Source organism: Pseudophryne corroboree, chromosome 11 (assembly GCF_028390025.1).
Source record: "Pseudophryne corroboree isolate aPseCor3 chromosome 11, aPseCor3.hap2, whole genome shotgun sequence".
Classification (NCBI taxonomy): domain Eukaryota; kingdom Metazoa; phylum Chordata; class Amphibia; order Anura; family Myobatrachidae; genus Pseudophryne; species Pseudophryne corroboree.
In genome coordinates this window covers 327,021,413-327,038,887 of record NC_086454.1, presented here as the reverse complement: position 1 = coordinate 327,038,887, position 17,475 = coordinate 327,021,413, and the positions used below count along the sequence as shown (strand labels likewise).

At 48.3% G+C, this 17,475-nt stretch overlaps 1 protein-coding gene across 1 annotated transcript in view; it reads right to left on the bottom strand.

The window, feature by feature from the left end:
• Positions 1 to 885: 885 nt before the first annotated feature.
• LOC134969642 (fatty acyl-CoA hydrolase precursor, medium chain-like) overlaps positions 886 to 17,475 on the bottom strand; it is a 42,653-nt gene continuing 26,063 nt past the window's right edge. The window contains exons 10-13 of the mRNA XM_063945730.1: positions 14,843 to 14,990; positions 3,536 to 3,685; positions 2,489 to 2,561; positions 886 to 1,367 (exon numbers count right to left, since the gene is read on the bottom strand). Coding sequence (XP_063801800.1) covers positions 1,181 to 1,367; positions 2,489 to 2,561; positions 3,536 to 3,685; positions 14,843 to 14,990 — 558 coding nt within the window. The 3' untranslated portion in view covers positions 886 to 1,180. The remainder of the gene's footprint in view (positions 1,368 to 2,488; positions 2,562 to 3,535; positions 3,686 to 14,842; positions 14,991 to 17,475) is intronic.

The following is a 17,475-nucleotide window of genomic DNA, read 5'->3' as shown; positions in this document are numbered from 1 at the left end:
TGTGTCAGCTCTTCCGGGCACAGTGTCCTAACTGAGGCTTGAAGGAGGGTCATAGGGGGAGGAGCCAGTGCACACCAGATAGTCCTAAATCTTTCTTTAGATGTGCCCAGTCTCCTGCGGAGCCGTCTATTCCCCATGGTCCTTACGGAGTTCCCAGCATCCACTACGGACTACGAGAAATAGAATTACCGGTGAGTAAATTCTTATTTTAAGTACCCCAAATTTAATGACAGCACTTATTCTGCTGGGGAAAAAATGCTTTATATAATTTTATCACATTTAAAAAAAAAATTTGATAACAGCCATTTGACGCAACTTAATTACAACAAATAATTTTATTATGTTCACTAACAGACTTCTGTAATGATTTCCTATGTTAGTTTGGCTTTATTGGGGGTACAGACAGGCCTCCCCATTTTCTCCTATACTTATCTCTGGTTTTGCCGGCTAGAGTTATAGCGCAAATCCCATTTTCACCATTTTGAAATAGAATAGGTGCGAAAAACAGGAGTGCGTAGTCTGAATTAAGCTGTTTATTTCGTGAGATAGGTGCGATAACTTTTATCGTGGATAGCATTATCGCAGCTAATTAGGGGAAATTTACTAAGCAGTGATAAGAGCGGAGAAGTGAGTCAGTGGAAAAGTTGCCCTATCAACCAATCAGCAGCTCTGTATAATTTTATAGTATGCAAATTATAGATGTTACTTCAGTACTGATTGGTTGCCATGGGCAACTTCTCCACTGGCTCACTTCTCCGCTTTTATCACTGCTTAGTAAATGTCCACCATAGTCAGTTACTTGAAATGATTAATTATTTCGCCCATTTACTGTACTTTGTGTTAGTGACATGAGGAGACAAGTGAATACGGAAATGATACAACAAATAAAAATAGTTTTCGCTTTAATGAATGAGTTATTTGATGATTTGTCACATTATCAATACTTATGGTTGTACCATCAATCGAGTGAAGCATTTATTGAGTATTTGTAGGAAGCACTTCTGTTACTACGGCTCCATTCAAGGTGGGTTCTATGTTACACAGAGCCAGGATCTAGAACCTGAGACCTGATGTGTTCTCCATGCAGAGCAGAGCTGGAATATGTTAGGGCCATGGTCTGCATATTCTCCTCATAAAGCGTTCGTAAACACGTTCTTTCTCGGGGATCATCTGTGGAACTCTACAGCTCAGAACGGGGTTCCTCTTCCTTCAGAAACTCCCGGGCTTTCTCAGGAAGGGTTGTCGTCCAGAATTTGAATTTATCCGCTTTCAATCTTTTGCCAGACTCTAGTTTTATTTTGATCTTCATATACCCTTCTTCTTTGTTGTATTGAGGCCAGTGGGTGAGGCCCGGACCATTGGGGTTGCTGAAAAATATAAAATCATTGATTGTCAAATATATTTCAGAAGCTATTACCAGCTATTACCAGGTTTGGGAGGGTGGCTTTTCCACTGTAATTTTTTCCCTTCTAGAACTGCATGTAAAATTGAGGTAACAGACTACCACAGGTCGTGCTAAATGTATTTTTTATTATATGCTTTTAATTAGAACTACATGACCTCCCCCCCACACACCCCAAACCAGTGGCTGTAATCATGGCCACAATAGCACTAGTATTTAAAAGGATTTTACTAGAACTACAGCCACAAGATCCTGTATAAGGGACAGGACGGAACTGCTGCCCAATCCCAGTGGCAGCAGTTTTTCCTACTCAGTCAGCACACTATACCAGAGAGACCAGAGAGCAGCTGCCAGCAAGGACTAACAGGCTTCTTACCATGAGGTGGGAGAATGTGTGCATAGCAATCTCAGTTCTGTCTCCTAATAGCTTGCTGTAATCGCTGTCCCTGTATATGTCTGAAGTATAATTATGCTCCCTTCATGGGCTGGCTACAGTCACTCTATAATACAACATTTGGAAACCTCCCTAAAAATCCTGAAATTACCACTGAGCTACAGTAGTTATCTGTTTAAATACAGGAGTATGACTATATGTCACGTTCTAGTTCAAATATGTCTCCTGGGAGCGTGACTGATCACTGAAATCCCCTGCGCACCACATATCTTACTGCTTCTACATGGGCATCAAAGAGAGGCAAACAAGGTCCGACGTGGTTTTTATTCGGTCAGAACTGGCGTGAGATAAAACATGCACATCTGACCCCTCCTCCCCCCCCCCCTTCACTGCATCATTGTATCTTGATAGAGAGTAACTTTAATGAGACCAGGATATCATGGCCCAGATTTATCAAGCCTTGGGGAGTGATAAATAGTACGGTGATAAACTACCAACCAATCAGCTCCTGTCATTTTTCAAACACAGCCTGTAACATGACAGCTAGAAGCTGATTGGTTGGTACTTTATCACTGTGCAATTTATAACTCTCCAAGGCTTGCTAAATCTAGGCCTATATCTTATACCCAGTATTGGGCTCCAGACAAGTCAGACTCCATAGGGTTGGGGAATCCGATGTGCAGATATCTTACCCGGTGCGGGCAAAGTTGGCCCAATATTTCATGATTCTCTTACTCAGAACCTTCTCTTTTTCCTCCGGCTCATCTAGAGAAACCCAATAAGATGTTAGTGAGCCCAAAACATGGATCGACACATTAGTGTTTGTAGAACAATGAAAATGACAGGTGTTGTGCATTCCGGTGACACATAGCTGAGACTGTTTGTTCTACAACACAAAGTATAGAGAACATAAAGCAATGTATATAATATGACCTCCTGCATGTATAAGTCATCTGCAGGTGGGGGACCCCGCTGACGTGCTGGATTGCAACAAGATGGCTTCTCCTGTGCAGGACCCATCTGCTATGTCATAGTGATCTGAAGGATTGCCCACTAACAGAGCCGGCCATAGGCACAGGCAGTATTGGCAGATGCTAGGGGCACCTGAAAAGCCTATGGGCATCTGGGCAGGCTGGACATATTAATTGTTATCAGCAATTTCGGGCTGTAGCTTTATTGCAGCTGCTGTAGCTTTATTGCACTGGCAGTGTGCCGGAGCAATAACGTTTTTGGGTTCATTGCAGTGCAGCGCGTGTGACGTCAGGCTGCACAGCTGAGACAGGCAGAGGTAGCACATTCTCTATGCCATGATTCCCAATGCCAAACATCCCTATGCCACTCATGCCAATGCCACACATCCCTATGCCACACATCCCAATGCCACACATCCCAATGCCACACATCCCTATGCCACACATCTCTGTGCCATGATTCACTAAGCCTAATATCCCAATGCCTCACATCTCATGCCACATGTCCCAATGCTGCCACATATCCCTTTGCCATAATCCCAATGCCTCACATACCCATGCAACAATTTGTTAAGCCGCACATCCCTATGCCACGCATCCCAATGCCACATATCCCTGTGCTACAATTCCCTATGCCATACATCTCTATGCTACGAATCCCTATGCCTCGATTCACTATGCTGCACCTCCCTGTGCCATACACCCCTATGCCACACCTCCCTATGCCACTCCTGTCTCAGGTCTCATGTCAGCTGGTTAGGGCATTACCTGTGAACAGCTGATTCTCTGTCAGGAAGGGCGCTCCTGTCACGAAGTACAGCTCATCTCCATGGTCGGCTCTCACAAAGTCTGGTCTAGAATCCTTATAGAATGACGGACGGTGTTTGAATTCATAGAAGTAGACTGGCTGCCCGGCATCTGTTGGCCAATAGGATTATTGCTTTAGCAGGGTTACGGTATGAAGAATGAAAGAGACGCGATGTAACATTTTTTATTTTGTACAATGTGCATTCAGTAATAAACATGGGGGTAATTCAGACCTGATCGTAGATGTGCTAAATTTAGCACATCTACGATCAGTCACACAGACATGCGGGGGGACGCCCAGCACAGGGCTAGTCCGTCTCGCATGTCAGGACCTGCCCCGTCGCACAAGTACAAAAGCATAGCACAGCGGCGATGCTTTTGTACTTCAAAAGTAGCTCCCTGCCAGCGATGCTCCTGCGCGCTGGCAGGGAGCTACTCGTCGCTGCCCGGATCGTAGCGGCTGCGTGTGACGTTACGCAGCCGCCACGGCCTGCCCCCCTAACGGTCTAGGCACGCCTGCGTTGCCCGGACCGCGCCCCCCTAAACGGCGGCTAAACACCGCTAGCCCGCCCCCTCCCGCCCAGCGACCGCCTCTGCCTGTCAATCAGGCAGAGGTGATCACATGGTTGAGACGGCCATCGGCTGTCTGCCATGCGCCGGCGTACTGCGGCGCCGGCGCAGTTCAGACCCGATCGCTGCTGTGCGAAAATGCACAGCACCGATCAGGTCTGAAACAGCCCCATGGATTCCCCAGAGCTGCGTTCACTAGGGAGAGAGCATTTGCGCCACGCTCCCTCCTGACCTGCTGTGGACCTAGGGCATTGTTAAAGTTGTACTTGGAAGGAGAGTTGGCCTGGATGAGTAAACAGCTCCCTCCCGGCACAGGTACCTCTATAACTCACAGCTCTGCATTCTGGAGGCATCATGCATGGGAAACAGTTAGGGATGGGACAAGGATGGCTTGACCTCAATGTTAGCATCAACACATAACCATCGATGTTAGTAACCCATCGGCTGCTGAACAGCAATGTTTTTGGATGAAAAGCATTTCATGGAAACGTTTTGGTCATTTCTAGGAGAACATAGCCCCTGAATGTTAACTTTTCTTCAAGAAGATTTTAACCCCAACACCCCCTTCCATAATACAAGATAGATACTTCCTATGCTATCGGATAATACGTGGCCATAGCTTCATCAATGACTCAACAAAAAGCACTGAAAATAAGATTTTACTCACCGGTAAATCTATTTCTCGTAGTCCGTAGTGGATGCTGGGACTCCGTAAGGACCATGGGGATTAGCGGCTCCGCAGGAGACTGGGCACAACTAAAGAAAGCTTTAGGACTACCTGGTGTGCACTGGCTCCTCCCACTAAGACCCTCCTCCAGACCTCAGTTAGGATACTGTGCCCGGAAGAGCTGACACAATAAGGAAGGATTTTGAATCCCGGGTAAGACTCATACCAGCCACACCAATCACACCGTATAACTCGTGATACTATACCCAGTTAACAGTATGAAATATAACTGAGAAGGAAAATGAGGCTGCGCTGTTAGAGGAAAGAACAGTACCATTCACTATGTGTATAACTTTTAAAAACAATTTATTAAAACAGTAATAACTCTTTAAAATAGCAATATTATGTGCAAGATAAGCCAATTATAAGCAGGAAATGATTTAGCCAATTATATAGGATGGATAGAGTTTACCCCTGGAGATGATTCAGGACTGATGTTTTGTATTCTCTAGGATCCGTTCCACATTTTGCCCATAGATATTATGTCCAGTAAAATTCCACTGTAGAGAGTCCCTTTCAGATGGTATTGTAGAGAGTCCAAATTAGAATTCCATATGCCGCTAGAGGGTTGGTGCAAATCCCATGTATGGTGGGTACCTCATGCGTTGCGGAGATAGGATGGTGCCTCTCTAGGACTCCACTGGATGTCTGGTACGTGATATGGGCTGGTTCGGGTCCGGTTCAAGGTTGTCCTGTTCCAAGGGTAAATGCCTTCCAAGGGTAAATGACTGACGTGTTTCGCTGCATAAACCTTGCAGCTTTTTCAAAGGTACACCTTTGAAAAAGCTGCAAGGTTTATGCAGCGAAACGCAGTCCTAGAGAGGCACCATCCTATCTCCGCAACGCATGAGGTACCCACCATACATGGGATTTGCACCAACCCTCTAGCGGCATATGGAATTCTAATTTGGACTCTCTACAATACCATCTGAAAGGGACTCTCTACAGTGGAATTTTACTGGACATAATATCTATGGGCAAAATGTGGAACGGATCCTAGAGAATACAAAACATCAGTCCTGAATCATCTCCAGGGGTAAACTCTATCCATCCTATATAATTGGCTAAATAATTTCCTACTTATAATTGGCTTATCTTGCACATAATATTGCTATTTTAAAGAGTTATTACTGTTTTAATAAATTGTTTTTAAAAGTTATACACATAGTGAATGGTACTGTTCTTTCCTCTAACAGCGCAGCCTCATTTTCCTTCTCTATTGCTATCATACAGGGAGTGACTTCCCTAAAAATTGGCTGCTGCTTAGCTAAGCACCTCGCCTCATAGCGCCCGAATACCCTAGGGTACTTTTTTTCCCATCTCTATATGAAATATAACTGAGCCTCTCAACAGATGGCTCAACAATAACCCTTTAGTTAGGCAATAACTATAAACAAGTATTGCAGACAATCCGCACTTGGGATGGGCGCCCAGCATCCACTACGGACTACGAGAAATAGATTTACCGGTGAGTAAAATCTTATTTTCTCTGACGTCCTAAGTGGATGCTGGGACTCCGTAAGGACCATGGGGATTATACCAAAGCTCCCAAACGGGCGGGAGAGTGCGGATGACTCTGCAGCACCGAATGAGCAAACTCTAGGTCCTCCTCAGCCAGGGTATCAAACTTGTAGACTCTTACAAAAATGTTTTAACCCGACCAAGTAACAGCTCGGCAAAGTTGTAAAGCCGAGACCCTTCGGGCAGCCGCCCAAGAAGAGCCCACTTTCCTCGTGGAATGTGCCTTTACAGATTTAGGGTGCGGCAGTCCAGCCGCAGAATGTGCAAGTTGAATCGTGCTACAGATCCAGCGAGCAATCGTCTGCTTAGAAGCAGGAGCACCCAGCTTGTTGGGTGCATACAGGAGAAATAGCGAGTCAGTTTTCCTGACTCCAGCTGTCCTGGAAACATATACTTTTCAGGGCCCTGACTACGTCCAGTAACTTGGAATCCTCCAAGTCCCAAGTAGCCGCAGGCACCACAATAGGTTGGTTCACATGAAAAACTGATACCACCTTAGGAAGGAATTGGGAACGAGTCCTCAATTCCGCCTTATCCATATAAAATACAGATAAGGGCTTTTGTATGACAAAGCCGCCAATTCTGATACACGCCTGGCCGACGCCAAGGCCCACAGAATGACCACTTTCCACGTGAGGTATTATAGCTCCACGGATTTAAGTGGCTCAACCCAATGCGACTTCAGGAAATCCAACACCACGTTGAGATCCCACGGTGCCACTGGAGGCACAAACGGGGGCTGACTATGCAGCACTCCCTTAACAAAAGTCTGAACTTCAGGCAGTGAAGCCAGTTCAATTTTGGAAGAAATTCGATAGAGCCGAAATCTGGACCTTAATGGAACCCAATTTTAGGCCATAGTCACCTTCTGACTGTAGGAAGTGCAGAAATCGACCTAGCTGAAATTTTTCCTTTGGGGCCTTCCTGGCCTCACAGTACGCAACATATTTCCGCCATATGCGGTGATAATGGTTTGCGTTCACTTCTTACCTAGCTTTAAATAGCGTAGGGATAACTTCCTCCGGAATTCCCTTTTCCTTCAGGATCCGGCGTTCAACCGCCATGCCGTCAAACGCAGCCGCGGTACGTTTTGGAACAGACAGGCCCCCTGCTGCAGCAGGTCCTGTCTGAGCGGCAGAGGCCATGGGTCCTCTGAGATCATTTCTTGGAGTTCTGGTTACCAAGCTCTTCTTGGCCAACCCGGAACAATGAGTATAGTTCTTACTCCTCTCCTTCTTATTATTCTCATTACCCTGGGTAAGAGAGGCAGAGAAGGGAACACATAGACCGACTGGTACACCCACGGTGTTACCAGAGCGTCCACAGCTATCGCCTGAGGGTCCTTGACCTGGCGCAATATCTTTGTAACTTTTAGTTGAGGCGGGACGCCATCATGTCCACCTGAGGCCTTTCCCAACGGTGTACAATCATTTGGAAGACTTCTGGATGAAGTCCCCACTCTCCCGGGTGGAGGTCGTGTCTGCTGAGAAAGTCTGCTTCTCAGTTGTCCACTCCGGGAATGAACACTGCTGACAGTGCTAACACATGATTTTCCGCCCATCGGAGAATCCTTGTGGCTTCTGCCATTGCCATCCTGCTTCTTGTGCCGCCCTGTCGGTTTACATGAGCGACCGCCGTGATGTTGTCTGACTGGATCAGCACCGGCCGGTGTTGAAGCAGGGTCTAGCCTGACTTAGGGCATTGTAAATGGCCCTTAGTTCCAGAATATTTATGTGTAGGGAAGTCTCCTGACTTTTCCATAGCCTTGGAAGTTTCTTCCCTGTGTGACTGCCCCCCAGCCTCGAAGGCTGGCATCCGTGATCACCAGGACCCAGTCCTGTATGCCGAATCTGCGGCCCCCTAGAAGATGAGCACTCTGCAGCCACCACAACAGCGACACCCTGGCCCTTGGAGACAGGGTTATCCGCCGATGCATCTGAAGATGCGACCCGGACCACTTGTCCAACAGATCCCACTGGAAAATCCTTGCATGGGACCTGGCGAATGGAATTTCTTCGTAAGAAGCTACCATCTTTCCCAGGGCTCGCGTGCATTGATGCACCGACACCTGTATACGTATTAGGAGGTCTCTGTCTAGAGACGACAACTCCTTGGACTTCTCCTCCGGGAGAAACCCTTTTTATCCTGTTCTGTGTCCAGAACCATACCCAGGAACAGTAGACGCGTCGTAGGAACCAGCTGCGACTTTGGAATATTCAGAATCCAGCCGTGCTGTTGTAGCACTTCCCGAGATAGTGCTACTCCGACGAACAACTGCTCCCTGGACCTCGCCTTTATAAGGAGATCGTCCAAGTACGGGATAATTATTTCGGCCATTACCTTGGTAAATACCTCGGTGCTGGGGACAGACCAACGGCAACGTCTGGAATTGGTAATGACAATCCTGTACCACAATTTTGAGGTACTCCTGGTGAAGAGGGTGAATAGGGACATGAAGGTAAGCATCCTTGATGTCCAGTGATACCATAAAATTCTCCAGGCTTGCAATAATCGCCCTGAGCGATTCCATTTTGAACTTGAACCTTCGTATAAAAGTGTTCAAGGCTTTCAATTTTAGAATGGGTCTCACCGAACCGTCTGGTTTCGGTACCACAACATTTTGGAATAGTAACCCCGGCCTTGTTGAAGGAGGGGTACATTGATTTCACCTGCTGGAAGTACAGCTTGTGAATTGCCGCCAGTACTACCTCCGAGGGCAGCAGGCAAGGTTGGTGTGAGGTAACGGCGAGGGGGAGTCGCCTCGAACTCCAGCCTGTATCCCTGTGATACTATTTGCAGAACCTAGGGATCCACCTGTGGGCAAGCCCACTGGTCCCTGAAGTTCCCGAGACGCGCCCCTACCGCACCAGTCTCCACCTGTGGAGCCCCAGCGTCATGCGGTGGACTCAGAGGAAGCGGGGGAAGATTTTTGATCCTGGGAACTGGCTGCCGGTGCAGCTTTTTCCTTCTTCCCTTGTCTCTGTGCAGAAAGGAAGCGCCTTTGACCCGCTTGCTTTTCTGAAGCCGAAAGGACTGTACCTGAAAATACGGTGCTTTCTTAGGCTGTGAGGAAACCTGAGGAAAATTTTTTTTTCCTTCCCAGCTGTTGCTGTGGATACGAGGTCCCAGAGACCATCCCCAAACAATTCCTCACCTTATAAGGCAGAATCTCCATGTGCCTTTTACAGGCAGCATCACCTGTCCACTGCCGGGTTTCTAATACCCTCCTGGCAGAATGGACCTTGCATTAATTCTGGATGCCAGCCGGCAAATATCCCTCTGTGCATCCTTTATATATATATAAGACGACGTCTTTAATATGCTCTATGTTAGCAAAATATTATCCCTGTCTTAGAGTATTAATATTATCTGACAGGGTATCAGACCACGCTGCAGCAGCACTATTTATGCTGAGGCAATTGCAGGTCTCAGTATATAACCTGAGTGTGTATATACAGACTTCAGGATAGCCTCCTGCTTTTTATCAGCAGGCTCCTTCAAGGTGGCCGTATCCTAAGACGGCAGTGCCACCTTTTTTGACAAACGTGTGAGGGCCTTATCCACCCTAAGGGATATCTCCCAACGTGACCTATCCTCTGGCGGGAAAGGGTACGCCATCAGTAACTTATTAGAAATTACCAGTTTCTTATCGGGGGAACCCACGCTTCTTTACACACTTCATTCATTCATCTGATGGGGGAACAAAACACTGGCTGCTTTTTCTCCCCAAAAATAAAACCCCTTTTATGTGGTACTTGGGTTCATGTCAGAAATGCGTAACACATTTTTCATTGCCGAGATATGTAACGGATGTTCCTAGTGGATTGTGTATATGTCTCAACCTCGTCGACACTGGAGTCAGACTCCGTGTCGACATCTGTGTCTGCCATCTGAGGTAACGGGCGTTTTTCTGAGCCCCTGATGGCCTTTGAGACGCCTGGGCATGCGCGGGCTGAGAAGCCGTCTGTCCCACAGCTGTTACGTCATCCAGCCTTTTATGTAAGGAGTTGACATTGTCGGTTAATACCTTCCACCTATCCATCCACTCTGGTGTCGGCCCCACAGGGGGCGACATCCCATTTATCGGCCTCTGCTCCGCCTCCACGTAACCTTCCTCATCCAACATGTCGACACAGCCGTACAGACACACCGCACACACACAGGGAATGCTCTGACTGAGGACAGGACCCCACAAAGTCCTTTGGGGAGACAGAGAGAGAGTATGCCAGCACACACCAGAGCGCTATATAATGCAGGGATTAACACTATAACTGAGTGATTTTTCCCCCAATAGCTGCTTGTATACATATATTGCGCCTAAATTTAGTGCCCCCCCTCTCTTTTTAACCCTTTGAGCCTGAAAACTACAGGGGAGAGCCTGGGGCAGGGCCGGCTCCAGGCCTACTAGCACCCTGAGCGAGAAAATGTAAAAGCGCCCCCCCCCCCCCCCCTCCCCCTACGGCGCGCGCTCCTGGAAAAGTGGGCGTGGCCTCTGGAAAAGTGGGCGTGGCCTCGTAACTTCATATCATCAAACTATAAATATATTTTCACACAATTAGCAGCCTTACACATAGCCACAGTAGTGTTCCTTACACACAATGTCTCCAGTATAGTGCCAGATACACATAATGTGCAGTGCCAGATAGACATGACATGCCCCCCAGCAGTGCCAGCTACACGTAACATGCCCCCCCAGCAGTGCCAGCTACACGTGACATGCCCCCCCAGCAGTGCCAGCTAGACATGACATGCCCCGCATCAGTGCCAGCTAGACATGACATGCCCCGCAGCAGTGCCAGCTACACATGACATGCCCCCCAGCAGTGCCAGCTACACATGATAGTGTTCACTTTTTAGGGCATGGTGCTGATCACAGGGAGGGCACATTTTTAAGTTAGGAGGGCAAAATGATGTACATACTGCTTGTTGTTCCCATACCTATATGCCAAAGCATGGACAGTGCGCGCCGAAGGCGCGCAGCAAAAATTAAGGGGAGTTACTTCGTGGGGAAGGTACGTGGCCACATAATAGTGGCAATTTGCATTACACCACACAGTAGTGCAGCTAATACACACTGCACCAGGTAGAACCTCCTATACACTTTGCGTCAGGCACAGCACTGAGACACATTGCACCAGGGAGAGCACTGAGACACATTGCCTAGCCACAGACGCCTAGCGGGAACACTACATGACATGCCCCCCAGCAGTGCCAGCTACACGTGACATGCCCCCCAGCAGTGCCAGCTACACGTGACATGCTCCCCAGCAGTGCCAGCTACACGTGACATGCCCCCCCAGCAGTGCCAGCTACACATGACATGCCCCCCCAGCAGTGCCAGCTACACGTGACATGCCCCCCAGCAGTGCCAGCTACATAAATGGCCACACAGTGCCAGATATGCACCCACAGTTCAGATACATAAATGCCCCCAAAGTGCCAGATACATAAATGCCCCCACAGTGCCAGATACATAAGTGCCCACACAGTGCCAGATACATAAGTGCCCCCACAGTGCCAGATATAAAAATGCCCACACAGTGCCAGATATGTCCCCACAGTGCCAGATATAAAAATGCCCACACAGTGCCAGATATGTCCCCACAGTGCCAGATATAAAAATGCCCACACAGTGCCAGATATGTCCCCACAGTGCCAGATATAAAAATGCCCCCACAGTGCCAGATATAAAAATGCCCACACAGTGCCAGATATGTCCCCACAGTGCCAGATATAAAAATGCCCCCACAGTGCCAGATATGCCCCCACAGGGCCAGATACAGAAATGCCCCCAGTGCCAGATACATAAATGCCCCCAGTGCCAGATGCATAAATGCCCCCAGTGCCAGATGCATAAGTGCCCACACAGTGCCAGATACATTATTGCCCCCCACAGTGTCAGATACATTAATGCCCCCACAGTGCCAGATATGCCCCCGCAGTGCCAGATACATTAATGCCCCCCACAGTGCCAAATACATTAATGCCCCCCGCGTGCCAGATACATTAATGCCCCCCACAGTGCCAGATACATTAATGCCCCCACAGTGCCAGATACATTAATGCCCCCACAGTGCCAGATACAATAATGCCCCTAGTGCCAGATATGTCTCCACAGTGATAGATACATTAATGCCCCCAGTGCCAGATATGCCCCCACAGTGCCAGATACATTAATGCCCCCAGTGCCAGATATGCCCCCACAGTGCCAGATACATTAATTCCCCCAGTGCCAGATATTCCCCCACAGTGCCAGATACATTAATGCCCCCAGTGCCAGATATGCCCCCACAGTGCCAGATACATTAATGCCCCCAGTGCCAGATATTCCCCCACAGTGATAGATACATTAATGCCCCCAGTGCCAGATATGCCCTCACAGTGCCAGATACCTTAAACGCTCGCTGAAGACCCGTAAAAGTATCCAGGCTATCGGCCCCTGTCTTCTGTGTGGCCTGGTCCAATGTGTAAATGCTTTTTCAGTAAGATCATATTCTTACCTTTACATACCTCCCAACATGACCCTCTCCAGGAGGGACACAATGCTCTGCTTCTTGACTTTTCTCTTAGTGTATGATTGCTGGCACCTGTTTTGAACAGGTAAATGGATAAGAAATGTGTTTCAGCACAGGTGATGGCAATCATACATGAAGAGAAAAGTCCAGGAGCAGAGTATTCTGTCCCTCCTGGAGAGGGTCATGTTGGGAGGTATGCCATTACTTCTCTCACTCATTTCCCGGATGCAATACCCTGGCCCTGACTTGTAAATTTGTTAAATGCTTTTAACTCCAAATAATGACTGTAGGTGGAAAATGATTGCGAGAAGCAGTGCGCTCTCATTGTGCAGAGGCGTCTGGGTGGGCTTTGTACGCTGATATAATTCTAAAGCTACGCAAAGCTTTCAGAACTGTTATGTTGAATATTTGCCTCCTGATATTATATAATTATATTAATAATTGTGCTTCTAGAAACGTAGCCTTTAACTTCAGGCCAGTGCTTGCTGGAAGGTATGGAAGAGTTTGCTATATATTCAGGCCTGGCCGGTAGCGTCCGCAGCTGTTTACCTGATGTCAGGCTGCACTCCTTGTGCTGGATCTCGTCCACTGGCCACACAATCTGCAGAGTCCCGGAGGCAGTAAGGTCCACGGTGTGGCGCAGACTAAGCTAAGGTCTGACTCTGATCGGCTCTGCGCGCCATGTGCGCTGTGCGGTTCCGCTGACGTCAGACGCCGGAGCCGCTGCCGCCGTACAGCGTCAGCGCGCACAGCCTGGGTAGTTTAGATTTAGTCCGCGGCCCGCCCACAGCACTCCCCCTCGATGACTCATCATCGGTACGGGGCAGCAGGCACACCACAAACAGTCAGCCGCGGCCGCTGGCCGTCCACTGCTGTTGTCGCTAGGCAGGCTACTACCACTATTAGCAGGCGGGCGGGCGGGCCGGGGCGGGAATGGATTAATCATGGACGGATCGCTGTGTGCTGCAGCCGGTCACAGATGCTCTCCAGGCTCCACTGCTCCAGCCAGGTTCCAATATGGCGGCACAAGCATGCGGCGCCCATTAAGGGTGGCGCCCTGCGCGGCCGCTCTATTGGAACATGCCTGGAGCCGGCCCTGGCCTGGGGAGCTGTCTTCCAACAGCACTGTGAAGAAAAAATGGCGCCAGTGTGCTGAGGGAGAAGCCCCGCCCCTTTTTCGGCGGACTTTTCTCCCGCTTTTTTATGGATTCTGGCAGGGGTAATTTATCACATATATAGCCCTGGGACTATATATTGTGATGATTTGCCAGCCAAGGTGTCTTATATTGCCCTCAGGGCGCCCCCCCCCCCCAGCGCCCTGCACCCATCAGTGACCGGAGTGTGAGGTGTACATGAGGAGCAATGGCGCACAGCTGCAGTGCTGTGCGCTACCTTGGTGAAGACCGAAGTCTTCTGCCGCCGATTTTCCGGACTCTTCATGCTTCTGGCTCTGTAAGGAGGACGGCGGCGCGGCTCCGGGAACGAACACCAAGGTCGGGTCCTGCGGTCGATCCCTCTGGAGCTAATGGTGTCCAGTAGCCTAAGAAGCCCAAACTACCACCTGTTAGGTAGGTTCGCTTCTTCTCCCCTTAGTCCCTCGCTGCAGTGAGTCTGTTGCCAGCAGATCTCACTGTAAAATAAAAAACCTAATTATACTTTCTTTCTAGGAGCTCAGGAGAGCCCCTAGTGTGCATCCAGCTCAGCCGGGCACAAGAATCTAACTGAGGTCTGGAGGAGGGTCTTAGTGGGAGGAGCCAGTGCACACCAGGTAGTCCTAAAGCTTTCTTTAGTTGTGCCCAGTCTCCTGCGGAGCCGCTAATCCCCATGGTCCTTACGGAGTCCCAGCATCCACTTAGGACGTCAGAGAAACAGGGTTTTACAGTACAAAATGATCCTGTTTAGTGTTCTACGTCCTGGGTGGACCTCATACTGTACCTCTGTGATATTTAGCAGTCTTAAGTGCTGGCATCACAAAAAGGAAGTCTCCGCACATGTCAAGGAAGCGGTCGCGGATTTCAGCGGGATCGGTGACATCCCCCAGGTATTCATCTAGCAGCAGGGAAGCAGCACCAGACAAAGGACTCTGAAACATTATCAGAATGTTAATCCCAGACTCTGGTTCCGGCCATGCGGAATATACAACGGCCGGTTCTACTGTACATTTATTTCATGTGAGGGACAAAGTCAGGTCACCCCAAGCCTTGCTCGCTATGGAAAGCTGTTTTACATGGCTCCAGCCAGGTTCCTTGGTGGATTAGTAGCTAAAGAGTAGGATTTAAAAAGGACAAAACAGGAACACGACACATGTATCAGTAAATTGTATTATAATAGTATGTCTTCATTTAAAACTATGTATAAGTAATATAGAATGACTAATAATGACTAATTAATAGGTGGCACTGCCTGCTGCATTCATTATATAGGCTACATGTTTCATCCAGCACTGATCTGCATTATGAATGTATATGCGGAATTGTGTGTTACCTATGTAACTTGTGTATATTGTAATGTTTTGCACTTTACATCTGTTAACATTTCCCGACAATGGGGTATATTTACTAAGGTCCCGATTTTGACCGAGATGCCGTTTTTTCTTCAAAGTGTCATCTCGGGAATTTACTAAGCAAAAATCACGGCAGTGATGAGGGCATTCGTAATATTTTGGAAGTCCTAGGAAAAAATCACGAATCAATACACCATCGGTCAAATACGCCTGCAATTTGGTAGAAATCGGTAATTTACTAAAAAGTGCAAAACACAAACACTGCCGACAATAGCCAAACACTGCCGTGATAAAATACAAATCGTGAAAAAGTGCTTAAAAAAAAAACAGACCTGCTTTTTTATCCCGTGTTTGTATAGGCATGCACGGATCCATGAGATCTGTGCATGTTTATCAGTGGGAAGGGGATGGGAAAGTGTTATTTTATTTTAAAAAAAATGTGTGGGGTCCCCCCTCCTAAGCAAAACCAGCCTCGGGCTCTTTGAGCCGGCCCTGGTTGCAAAAATATGGGGGGGGAAATGATAGAGGTTCCCCCATATTTAAACAACCAGCACCGGGCTCTGCGCCTGGTCCTGGTTCCAAAAATACGGGGGACAAAAAGCGTAGGGGTCCCCCGTATTTCTGAAACCAGCACCGGGCTCCACTAGCCAGATACATAATGCCACAGCCGGGGGACACTTTTATATAGCTCCCGGCGGCCCTGGCATTACATAACCAACTAGTCACCCCTGGCCGGGGTACCCTGGAGGAGTGGGGACCCCTTCAATCAAGGGGTCCCCCCCTCCAGCCACCCAAGGGCCAGGGGTGAAGCCCGAGGCTGTCCCCCCCCCATCCAAGGGCTGCGGATGGGAGGCTGATAGCCGTTGTGTAAAAAAATGAATATTGTTTTTAGTAGCAGTACTACAAGTCCCAGCAAGCCTCCCCCGCAAGCTGGTACTTGGAGAACCACAAGTACCAGCATGCGGAGGAAAACCGGGCCCGCTGGTACCTGTAGTACTACTACTAAAAAAATACCCCAATAAAAACATAAGACACACACCTTGAAAGTATAACTTTAATGCATACATACACACCTCCATATACACATACTTACCTTATGTTCACACGAGGGTCGGTCCTCTTCTCCATGTAGAATCCATGGGGTACCTGTTGAAAAAATTATACTCACAAAATCCAGTGTAGAAGGCTCCTCTTGTAATCCATTTGTAATCCACGTACTTGTAAAAATAAAAAAAGGGACACCCGACCTCGAACTGAAAGGGGCCCCATGTTTTCACATGGAACCCCTTTCCCCGAATGCCAGAAACCCCCTCTGACTTATGTCTAAGAGGGTTCCATCAGCCAATCAGGGAACGCCACATTGTGGCACCCTCCTGATTGGCTGTGTGCTCCTGTACTGTATGACAGGCGGCACCCGGCAGTGTTACAATGTAGCGCCTATGCGCTCCATTATAACCAATGATGGGAACTTTGTGGTCAGCGGTGAGGTTACTTTCGGTCAACCGCTGACCACAAAGTTCCCACCATTGGTTACAATGGAGCGCATAGGCGCTACATTGTAACACTGCCGTGTGCTGCCTGTCATACAGTACAGGAGCACACAGCCAATCAGGAGGGTGCCACAATGTGGCGTTCCCTGATTGGCTGATGGAACCCTCTTAGACATAAGTCAGAGGGGGTTTCTGGCATTCGGGGAAAGGGGTCCCATGTGAAAACATGGGGCCCCTTTCAGTTCGAGGTCGGGTGTCCGTTTTTTTATTTTTACAAGTACGTGGATTACAAATGGATTACAAGAGGAGCCTTCTACACTGGATTTTGTGAGTATAATTTTTTCAACAGGTACACCATGGATTCTACATGGAGAGAGGACCGACCCTCGTGTGAACATAAGGTAAGTATGTGTATATGGAGGTGTGTATGTATGCATTAAAGTTATACTTTCAAGGTGTGTGTCTTATGTTTTTATTGGGGTATTTTTTTAGTAGTAGTACTACAGGTACCAGCGGGCCCGGTTTTCCTCCGCATGCTGGTACTTGTGGTTCTCCAAGTACCAGCTTGCGGGGGA